Source organism: Antedon mediterranea, chromosome 6, assembly GCF_964355755.1.
Source record: "Antedon mediterranea chromosome 6, ecAntMedi1.1, whole genome shotgun sequence".
In the NCBI taxonomy this organism is placed as follows: Eukaryota; Metazoa; Echinodermata; class Crinoidea; order Comatulida; family Antedonidae; genus Antedon; species Antedon mediterranea.
The window spans coordinates 30992119-31004158 of NC_092675.1; the positions used below are offsets into that span (position 1 = coordinate 30992119).

The window sequence follows — 12040 nt, forward strand, 5'->3', positions numbered from 1 at the left end:
ATTGGTTGTGTATTGATGAGCTCACACTAGGTAACACTAGGAAACACTAAGGTAAGTTACGTTTTATTCATTCAGTGTTTAAGAACACCAATCACCCCGACGGTAAGTAAATTTTAGTTCAACACTAAGAAATTAATTTAAAGTAATTATTACAATTTTGTAGAATTTAAAAAACAAATATATGTGTTTTGGTGAAAATACAAAATAATTGTCTTTGTATGCCAAACATTATTTATATTGTTGATATAAAGTTTGCGGTACACCACGTATCTGAGTTTCTCCACGATTCGATCAATATGCTTTAATCGTCCTCAGGAGTGAGAATGTTTTTATTTATTTATATTATTCATATTCGAAACTAATTACACGTAAAAGTAAATTGTTATGAGAAGTATTCTCAGTTTATTAAGCCAAGTGAACTGTGTCCAATTATTGTATATTCTTCAGCTACCGTATATCTTTTTATCAACTATAACACTGCAAAACCTTTACAAATATGTGTTTGTCAATATATTCAATGTTTATTAGAAAATTAAAACTTTATATTACAAATATGTAAGTAGGCCTACAAGTGAGTAGATAGGTGTAGGTTGTTGGTTCTAGGACACAATTGCAAAACGATATTTTGAAAGAACCGAATCACTTTCTGACTGACTATGCAGCATTTTCGAATCAAGACTGATTTATTTATAGATAGTAAGTTATTAAAGTAGTTCCCTGGTATGTGTATTAAAAAGGGCGGGGAGATGAAGTTCTAACAAGTTATGAGTTTGTTAATTATATGCATATTATTTTGTTTTATTATGAGGGCCCTTTTCACACTACGACAATATTTAATTGTAGCATTGTTGAATTAAAATAAATACTATTTATAGGACAAGTTTCTAAATACATAACGTGTAGAATCTATAGCAGAAAAGGTCATCAACATACAAACAATAAACATGTACACAAAATATAATTACCAGTCATATAATGTTTGCTTTGCTCTGGAATGAGCATTCAATGAACTAAAAATAGTAATTAATTTCCTTTAAAATCGTTCTTAAATCGAAAGATTACGTCGTTGCAGGTCTCAGTTATAACTGTGTCGTCACCAGTGGTCATATTCATATCACACTTTAGGAACATTTAAAATCTAAAAATTATCCAATTTAAGTAAAAACACTTCAGTAAAATCCTGAAATAGCCTAGTTATTGGCTTAATTAAACTATACTTAGAATTTTTAAAGAAAACTTTCTAATGTGTGATCGGTGAATGTACAGTCAGGTTGCCATGTATTTTAGGCCTACATATTGTGCGTTAGGTCAGTTTTTCACTCTTCCCTGGTTAGGAATATTATTCTTGAACTTTGCACGTATTTGGTGGAACGAACTGACAGTTTCCCGAATACACTATTGCGCATGATCGGTACGAATGGGTTATTGATAGTAAATCTTTGTGATTAGTTGAGCATTATCAGGTTGCGCCAAATTATGTGGTTGTGATTTCATTGCGCATGAGTGATACTGTGCGCGTCGATTAGTAGTTTACGCGATGGTTAGTTTGTGCTTGATTAACTGTGCGTGTATTCGGCAAGCGGTATTAGATGTCTAATGAGTTCGTATCCAACTGGGAATGTGTTGTAGTCACAATATATGTTTTTATCGTTGATTAATTTGTAAAGATGAAAGATCGTGTAAATTTTGGTAATAAGGATATTTCGATTTCCGACAACTTAAGAACAATTAGTTGAGTCTTGTTATTTTATTTTTCGCAGCAGGGGGAAGTTGGGACGTGCTCCATACTCTATTCCTCAATACATTGTTGGTGGTTTGTAGGTACGTCCAGGCGTATGTCTCCTCCATACTCTATTCCTCAATACATTGTTGGTGGTTTGTAGGTACGTCCAGGCGTACGTCCAGGCGTATGTCCAGGCGTACGTCCAGGCGTATGTCCCCAAATCGTCGGTTTTCGAAAATAGGAAGCTCCCTAATGTCAGAGCACCCTATTTCCCTAATGTTCAATTTCAACAAATACATACTTGGGCTAAATTATGTTTTATTTTGTAAAAATGTTGTAACTTCCTTGTATCAAGGAGCAACACATTCTACTACTTAATTTAATATTTACTCGCTAAAGCGTGATTCCCACTAGAGACGCAACGCAATGACGTACGCGTGCAACGCAAACGAGTTGACTAATGACAAGCCACTGTTCGAATAATCCATCGCTTGTGATTTGCCAAGCTTTACGTTGCATTACGTCTTTGCGTTGCGTCGCTAGTGAAAAATAATGACATTCTCGGAGGCTAAGTGAGGATTCTCAGAACACGTTTGCAAATGTCAATTTAAGAACCGCTATTAGACATTCAGGGGTCAATTATTATTAGTCAAAGTTTAACGGCGTAGTTAACATGTTTAGACTACATAAAATTAAAGAGGACATTTACTCCGAAAATTCCTCTGTACTAGCCACTGACAACCAAACAGAAGTTGTTTAAATGGAAAAGTTAGAGAAGACATTAAACTATAGGTCTCTTTGAGAGTTGAGATCACTTAACAGTTTTGTAACATTTTTGTGGTGATCAGGCATATCAAAAGAATTAAAAGTTTATGATGGTCTCTGCTGAACATGAACGAATATCATTAAATGTCGGTCGGCGGCGGTAAATGACATACTAGCGATAATATCAATAGGCCTAAATGCCGCTCGGTAAATTACATACTAGCCGTAAAATCAGAACTTAAACGACGCATATTATGCTCTGTCAATATCGAATTCAAATCACCAACAATTTCAGAAGTAGAATAATTATATTACCGTACTACTAAATAGGCTCAAAATTGATGCACAACTTGTTTTGGGCGCGCGCGCCATAAACTTCGTAGTGTAGGAACCATTAAAGTGACATAATAAATGTTTAGTATTAATGAACGCACTCAAAGTCTAAACGATAGAGACGCGCATACCTTTTCACCACCGCTGATATAAATCACATGCATTGCGCTTACGTCGTTGCGTTTGAATGCGTTGCGTTGCGTTACCAAGTGGGAATCAAGCTTAATTCATACTCGGAGGACACTATACATAGTATGTTTGTAATGAATTCCAGGTGAAATCTAACTAAACATTGTATTTAGAGTAAGTGTTTATGTAAATAATTTAAGAAAGGCGGTTGTCAAAAGTGTCCATTTTGATGAGTTGAAAGCTGAAATACATATACATTGTATTATGAAATATTAAAAAGCGAATGTTAATGAATTGACAAGTAAAATTAATCTTGGTTCACGCTTGGACGCAATGAAATTACATAAACGCAACGTATGGGAGTTAACCAATCACAAATGACAGTTTGAATGATTCATCGCTCGTGATTGGTCAAATTACTTATGCTTGATTTCCATTAGAAACGCAACACAAGTACGTAACAGAACGTAAGTGATTTGGTCAGAAGCGGTGGATTATTCGAACTGTCGCTTGTCATTGGTCAACTCGCTTGCGTTGCGTCTACCAAACGGTTGCGTACCGTATTGACCGAATAAACCGTAACGACAGTTGACTGTAAACCAAACAAGCAATTACCCCAATCACAATTAAACATTGATGAGTAGGCACACAAATTCAAATTAAATTTGATTAATTTGAGCGGTCAAAATGAGTTGCATATATATTTATTATTTTATGAATGCCAATCATTTCGTGTGAATGGACATCTAAAAACCTACCTTCTCAAATTAATTAGTAAACCAATAGTAATTTGATCACATTGGTGGGTTCTTTACTGTGTATGAATATATCCTTCAGCAAATTTAGTTAGTTAGGCCTAATATTATATTAAGTATTAATATACTGTCATCCAGCAGACAGTCACAGACATTGGGGCTTCCGACTATGAATATTCTATACTGATACTAAACCACACCTGCATTTCGTTCTAAAGACACACCTTAAAGACATACCTTAAAGACACACCTTACTAGTTTTTTGCTCCCTTGGCATTGTATTTATACATTATACTTATTTTTATATAGGCCTAAACAATGTTTAAATCATGCAACATACTATGGTCTACGCCTTTATATTGGCCTAAACAATGTTTAAATCATGCAACATACTATGGTCTACGCCTTTATATAGGCCTAAACAATGTTTAAATCATGCAACATACTATGGTCTACGCCTTTATATAGGCCTAAACAATGTTTAAATCATGCAACATACTATGGTCTACGCCTTTATATAGGCCTAAACAATGTTTAAATCATGCAACATACTATGGTCTACGCCTTTATATAGGCCTAAACAATGTTTAAATCATGCAACATACTATGGTCTACGCCTTTATATTGGCCTAAACAATGTTTAAATCATGCAACATACTATGGTCTACGCCTTTATATAGGCCTAAACAATGTTTAAATCATGCAACATACTATGGTCTACGCCTTTATATAGGCCTAAACAATGTTTAAATCATGCAACATACTATGTTCTACGCCTTTATATTGGCCTAAACAATGTTTAAATCATGCAACATACTATGGTCTACGCCTTTATATATATAGGCCTAAACAATGTTTAAATCATGCAACATACTATGGTCTACGCCTTTGTAGTGGCTCGAACTTCAACCTTGGTTTTTTTTTTTAAAGAAGTACTAATTTTAATTGTTATTTCGTTTATGAATATTTAATTAGTTTATTTTCAACATTTATTTTCTGTGTAAGATATTTTTGTATTTAGTCGTGTTGAGAATTAAACACTCTCTCGTCATTTCTGTATTCCTAATACAATACTGCTTGCAGTGTAGACGAGTGTTTTAGTTTTAATTGAACATTTTTAATTATTTTTTATTTTGTAATAGCTTGTTCACTCAAACAATCTGCAGGGTTAATATAGATATCTATACTGTCATTAAATAAAGCATAAACTTTAATGAAGCCTGCTATTTGATTAGAATGTGATTAACGTGGATATTGGTTATATGCATTAATTTACGAATTCAGTTTATTTTACACTTTTATGGCACTGCTGTGCTAACAAATTGCTCGAGTATCCATAGAGATGCTGAGTTAATTGAACATGTCCAGTCTCAAGCTCAATATTTACATAGAGTATGTAACTTCCAACAGCAGTAGTATGGCAAATAATGTTTAATTAATTCTAACATAATCAATTTCATTTCATAATTTATTTGGTCTATTTGAATATATACATAACAAACAAAAACTGAAATTGGGGAGACCAGGGTCAACCTAAGTGAACTGAATCACTGTAGCTGAGCCGGTTGACCCAATTATTAGGAACTTAATAATAGTAACTTAATATTGAAACATTTCGAAGAATTCTAATCAGTTATTTGTATGTATATCATTCATTGAACATAAAAAATGCCAAATTAATCTAAACCAATGAAAACGATAGCGTACGTCATGTGACCTTCATTCAACTTGCGAACTGCATTGTTATTGGTCAGAAGTATCATTGAGTTCTATCATTGTGGCTGTACTATCACCATGGTTTCAATAGCCTGATAGACACGTACCTGCCAATTTAAACTGTCAAATTGTTAACGTAACGTCTAAAGGTTACACGATGTGATAGTAAAAGCGTATTTACCAAAATTGGTTTTCAACGTGATGAGAAAATTAAAATCTTGCATGCTAACCTTGTGCGATGAAGAATCAAAGTTAGATTTGTATAATAATTATGGCTCTTCACAGCTTGACGTTTTAACAATATGTTGATCGCAAATAGCTTGATTTCGCCATCCCAAGGAACGTCATTGCACAATCCATGATGGGAAGGGTTTGGGAGCAAACGTAATGACGCGTACGTACAAATAACAAATCATGTACGTACGCGTCGTGACGTTTACTCAAACCCTTCCCATCATGCATCGCGCACGCTATTTGCGATAAATAGAACGTACCTTAAACATTGTTAATATATCTCTGTTGTACCACTCTCCAACCTGGATCATCAATGTAATATGTTACATATTTAATTTGCCTAATTTAGTTGTATTACTTAGAATCGGTGACCAAAACTTAAAGTTCACTCACATTGTTTATGTCTGATGAGTGAATAGCTGCTTGATTACTATTATGTGACCCATCGCATTTACAAGTTGTATTTTCTGCTGACTGACGTTCTTATTCAAATCTTATTCTTTTCTAGACTCTTCAAAATGTACGTGACATTTGCACTCATTCTTATACTAGTTCCAAATGGAATTTTGTCAGCCGAAAGTGTTATCGGCACAGAACCGGAAAAAGTACTCGTGAAACCAGTAAATACTAAATGTGACAATGAAAAGGCCACAGATACAACAACTACGAAAAGTTCAGGATGTGTTGTGAGTGGTGATACAAAGGATTCAGATGAAAAACGAGGAAATTATTTTCAACGTTTGCAAAAGGATACAAAAGAAATTAGCGACGACAAGGAAGACGACAAACGGGCCAACTATCACCGTCGACTAAGAAGTGACGGTGACGACGTTGAGAAGGAACCTGAAAAACGCGGCAATTTCCATCGACGTCTAAGAATGGATGAAACGGACATGGCGGCAAATAAAAGAGCAAATGACTTTGACGAAAGCGAGATGACAGAAGAAGAAAAGAGAGCAAATTACTTTCGGCGTCCAAGGCCACGAGCGGCGGACGAAAGCGAGATGACAGAAGAGGAAAAGAGGGCAAATTACTTTCAGCGTCCAAGGCCACGAGCAGCGGACGAAAGCGAGATGACAGAAGAGGAAAAGAGAGCAAATTACTTTCGGCGTCCACGGCCACGAGCAGCGGACGAAAGCGAGATGACAGAAGAGGAAAAGAGAGCAAATTACTTTCGGCGTCCAAGGCCACGAGCGGCGGACGAAAGCGAGATGACAGAAGAGGAAAAGAGAGCCAATTACTTTCGGCGTCCAAGGCCACGAGCGGCGGACGAAAGCGAGATGACAGAAGAGGAAAAGAGAGCCAATTACTTTCGGCGTCCAAGGCCACGAGCGGCGGACGAAAGCGAGATGACAGAAGAGGAAAAGAGAGCAAATTACTTTCGGCGTCCAAGGCCACGAGCGGCGGACGAAAGCGAGATGACAGAAGAGGAAAAGAGGGCAAATTACTTTCGGCGTCCAAGGCCGCGATCGGCGGACGAAAGCGAGATGACAGAAGAGGAAAAGAGAGCCAATTACTTTCGGCGTCCAAGGCCGCGAGCAGCGGACGAAAGCGACATGACAGAAGAGGAAAAGAGAGCCAATTATTTTCGGCGTCCAAGGCCACGAGCATCGGACGAAAGCGAGATGACAGAAGAAGAAAAGAGGGCAAATTACTTTCGGCGTCCAAGGCCACGAACGGCGGACGAAAGCGAGATGACAGAAGAGGAAAAGAGGGCAAATTACTTTCGGCGTCCAAGGCCACGAGCGGCGGACGAAAGCGAGATGACAGAAGAGGAAAAGAGGGCAAATTACTTTCGGCGTCCAAGGCCGCGATCGGCCGACGAAAGCGAGATGACAGAAGAGGAAAAGAGAGCCAATTATTTTCGGCGCCCAAGGCCACGAGCGGCGGACGAAAGCGAGATGACAGAAGAGGAAAAGAGAGCAAATTACTTTGACGAAAGCGAGATGACAGAAGAGGAAAAGAGAGCAAATTACTTTCGGCGTCCAAGGCCGCGAGCGGCGGACGAAAGCGAGATGACAGAAGAAGAAAAGAGAGCAAATTACTTTCGGCGTCCAAGGCCACGAGCGGCGGACGAAGGCGAGATGACAGAAGAGGAAAAGAGAGCAAATTACTTTCGGCGTCCAAGGCCACGAGCGGCGGAAGAAAGCGATATGACAGAAGAGGAAAAGAGGGCAAATTACTTTCGGCGTCCAAGGCCACGAGCGGCGGACGAAAGCGAGATGACAGAAGAGGAAAAGAGAGCCAATTACTTTCGGCGTCCAAGGCCTCGAGCGGCGGAAGAAAGCGATATGACAGAAGAGGAAAAGAGGGCAAATTACTTTCGGCGTCCAAGGCCGCGATCGGCGGACGAAAGCGAGATGACAGAAGAGGAAAAGAGAGCCAATTATTTTCGCCGTCCTCGTCCACGTCCACGAAAAGATACAAAAGCTGTAGCTGAAGAGAATAATTAACAAAACATTTGAACAATTACGTCATCCAAATATTATGACGTCAAAAATAAACTATTAAAAAATAAAACAAATCTGTTATTATGAATTATGAAAATTATCTCTGTGGTAGCAGTGTTAGTGATGAAAAAAATCCGATAAACGACGAGTATTTTTCTATTAGACTAAAGTATTAGTAGGCCTAGACAAAAATGAATCGTGAATTTTAGAAAATGTATTAATGACATTCACATACAATTCATTTGTTTTGTTCTTGTTGTATAATGTTGTAGACCGCAAGTGTGTCACGAGAGACATTCAGATTCATCGCCCTGTTAGATACTACCCAAGCAGACAATAGGGTGGGGGATATGTGAAGAAATTAAATCAATACGTCATGATACGCATTTAAGAAAGTTGTAAATAGAAAACTTAAATTTAAATATGTATATTGCAATATAAAAATATTTTAAATTGATTAATTTATTAACTAAATAATGTGTAAATGTTAATTAATGTAAAGAATAAGATGCTCTATAATGTGTGATTGTGTTAGACGATAGTCCTGTGTTGAAATGACGTAATAAAATGTTGATGCAATTGCGTAACGTGTCAGTTTGCTCGTTGAAAGCGCTATCTCATCAAATGACGTCACAAATTCGGTTGTTTTATTTTGTTAATCTTTACGACCCCGATTTATCGTAAGGACTCTCTCTATGGTTATGCTTTATTACGTCATCAAGTTCATTAATATATCCCATAATGTTCGACCAATTTTGTAACAAAGTTTACAAAACTTTTCCAACAATCTCAAAAGAATGCCAAAGGGATTGTTGTTGAGCGTGATGAGAAGAAGCGGGAAAATCTTGAATTTTGAGGTACAAACAAAACGAACCATGCAATCTTCGTCGTAACCAACTCGCTAAGCATCCGTGTCGAATTCTCATATTGCTCAATATTAAAGTCGACACATACTCAATGTTTCGGTTCATTTCCTTAACTTCAGCTAAATAGCTCTTTCAGAAAAGAAAATTTATCTTTTATAAACTTACTAAAATGAAATTGAAAATTCTTTTCTATATAATTCAAATCTCTAAATTTCAGCAATGTTAATGCTATGTATAGTTTTTGTTTGTGTTGTATGATCGGATGCGTGTGCAGTTTTAATATCGCGTTAGTAACGCACATTAGTGAGTTTTCATAATAAAGCAAATTAGTCTACATGTATATCTTAAGGCAAATGAAACTAAGTTGAACAAACAAATCATGTCGAATCCATCGCTTTAGTGAAGGAAATCTCATATCGTTTGACACATTTTCATTAATTTAACTGCCTAGATTGTTGGAGACTTTCGCCAAAATGTCATCGGATACTATCAAATCAAATCAAATGATGCGGACGGACGGTCCGTATCTAGAACGCGTACACATATTTTGTAACGTATGGCAATAATATCGCACGCCAAAGCATAATGACGTTTCCGGGCGATAATTGAGAGTAAACAAAACTGAATCGTCATTTAAAAAACGTATTTTAAGCAATAAAGGTTTAATATAGTTGGCCTCCTAAGTCCTTTCATTACAGATTAGTACGACGTAACAGTACGTTGATCTTTAATTGCATGATGCTCTTCAAATTAGAAATAGAAAACAAATTACAATACACTTAGAGATGTTTGAAAAAGGATTCTGTTTGCGCTCTGAATGTTACGATGGGAAGACGATGGTTGTTGTGCTACTAATTAAAAACCCCACTCTTTGCCCCTCCTAGTTCACGTACCGTTCGTTTATAATGTTATGGTATGCTTAAATATTTAATCTATTGTTAGTCCATTCTTTCGACTCTCTCATACCACTGTTAAACAATGTATCACCTGGTGCATATAACCCGGCTCAATTAAGGGAGCTATTTGAAAGCAAACATTGCGGGTAAAATTGACACACCGCCCGCCCCACCACATACACGCGAACAACACAGGCACTTTTTATTCCAAAATAATAATAAGTAGTTTAGTGCTGCGAGTACCTGATGCATGTGAATGCACAAATTATCTATAAATTAATGAAGTTGTATTTAAAATCGTTGGTTTTATTGATGGTATCCCACACTAATGGCACATAACTATACAACTTGATTACTTTTCATCCCCAATGATGTGTGTTTAATCGCCGCTATTGCATTACCAACCAAATCACCTCCCCACAGACCACATCAACTCTTTTATCAGTTTTTTTTTCGTTAAGGAAAATGAGTATTCGAAAGGGAATGTAGTAGTTGTCATGCATAACTTCCAGTTGACTCGTATCCTATATTTTAATGTTGAGCACCTTTAGTGAATCAATAGTTGTATTTATTTATCTCATTAAATGTACATCATCTGTTTTCAAACGAAGAAGCTCAACGATAATGATACAGTTATCATAATGATAGATAACTTTATTTAGAGCTTTCATTTGAACCTTTCAATATGCTCGTTGGACCTATCCAAACAATTCACCCACATCGGGCCAAAACCGCTAAATATACCTCATTAAATTTCTAAATTTAAAAAAATCTATTATTACGGTGTCCAGTCAGTCAGAGCTTAAACACAAGGGCACTAGAACATGTAAATTATTACGGTGTCCAGTCAGTCAGAGCTTAAACACAAGGGCACTAGAACATGTAAATTATTACGGTGTCCAGTCAGTCAGAGCTTAAACACAAGGGCACTAGAACATGTCAATTATAATGCTGTTGTATGGTATTCAAAACACTGAGCGGATGGAGACGTATCACGTGTTTGCACTAAGAACAATACTGTAGTGGGACGACCAAAAGAAAACTAAAGATTAAGAATTGTGAAAATGTGAAAGGTGTGTTACGGGCAGAGCTCAAGACATGGAGCAAATCGTGGACAAGAAACAGGTAGTAGGCCTATTATAGTGAGAGGTTTGGTTTTTTTTTACGAGATTGAGGCAGGCAGATTGTGTATTCTGTTGAGTCGTCGCTGTTTAACCTATAACTTGTAAAATATACTTGTGTTAGAAATTGAATTGCATCTGCAGTGTTAAAATGAGAAAGACGAAAACCTGTTGAAATAGTATAACAGCGATAAGAGATAGATAGATTATTAAACACTTAGGATGATGGGAAATGTAATTTGAGATCCGATATCAATGATGCTAATCCTAAGCTTTCACGTTTTTATTACAAAGTCATCTTCTAATTTGTCACATCACGTGTTATCGTGCTAAATATAACCCGCGTGCGTGGGCCTGGTAATGACATTACTTTCTCATTATTCTGTTTGGCGCTTCACATAGATACTTATAATCACTTAATTTATGATGTCATGGAATAAGATAGGGAAATTCCCTAAGTGGGGCCCGACGGCTAGAGCAAGGGGATAAACGAAAGGAATGATTACGAGCTGTTATGCCTTAAGATTAATTAGTTAACCGATATGTATGTGGAACGATAGTCATTATTCGATAATTCCACATAATCAACAAGCACAAATTGTCGAATATAAGGCGTCTTCCTGAAATCGACACTAATATTTCATTATTTTTCATGTCAACGGCAACTTAAGCCTATAGCAATTCTGAACGAAGCCTATTTCAACATAGGTCTGAAAACAACTTTTATTGTGCGATAATATTGCTATATATTGCGTTATAATCATCTTAATAGAGTGTTTGTAACCAGTTATGTCGAAAAAGAAAAGGGTCGAAATTTGGCCAATTTTGGAGAAAAAAAACCTGTACTATTAGTACAGGGATTTTGTCGGAAAATGGCCAAAATATCCACTTTTTAAAAGTCAATCATTGTGCGATAATATTGCTATATATGCGCATATATTGCGTTATCATAATCTTATAGAGTGTTTGTAATCAGTTATGTCGAAGAATAAAAAGGGTGGAAAGGGATTTTGACAAATGGCCAAAATATGACCTTTTGAATATTCAATTAC

General features: G+C 36.6%; 1 protein-coding gene across 1 annotated transcript; it reads left to right on the forward strand.

Moving 5' to 3' along the window:
- LOC140051601 (uncharacterized) lies at positions 1-8687 on the forward strand. Its single transcript, XM_072096867.1, has 2 exons — positions 1-51; positions 6164-8687. Exon 2 carries the CDS (start codon positions 6174-6176, stop codon positions 8106-8108), a length of 1935 nt encoding a protein of 644 aa, XP_071952968.1. The 5' UTR covers positions 1-51; positions 6164-6173; the 3' UTR covers positions 8109-8687.
- The last annotated feature ends 3353 nt before the right edge of the window (positions 8688-12040 follow it).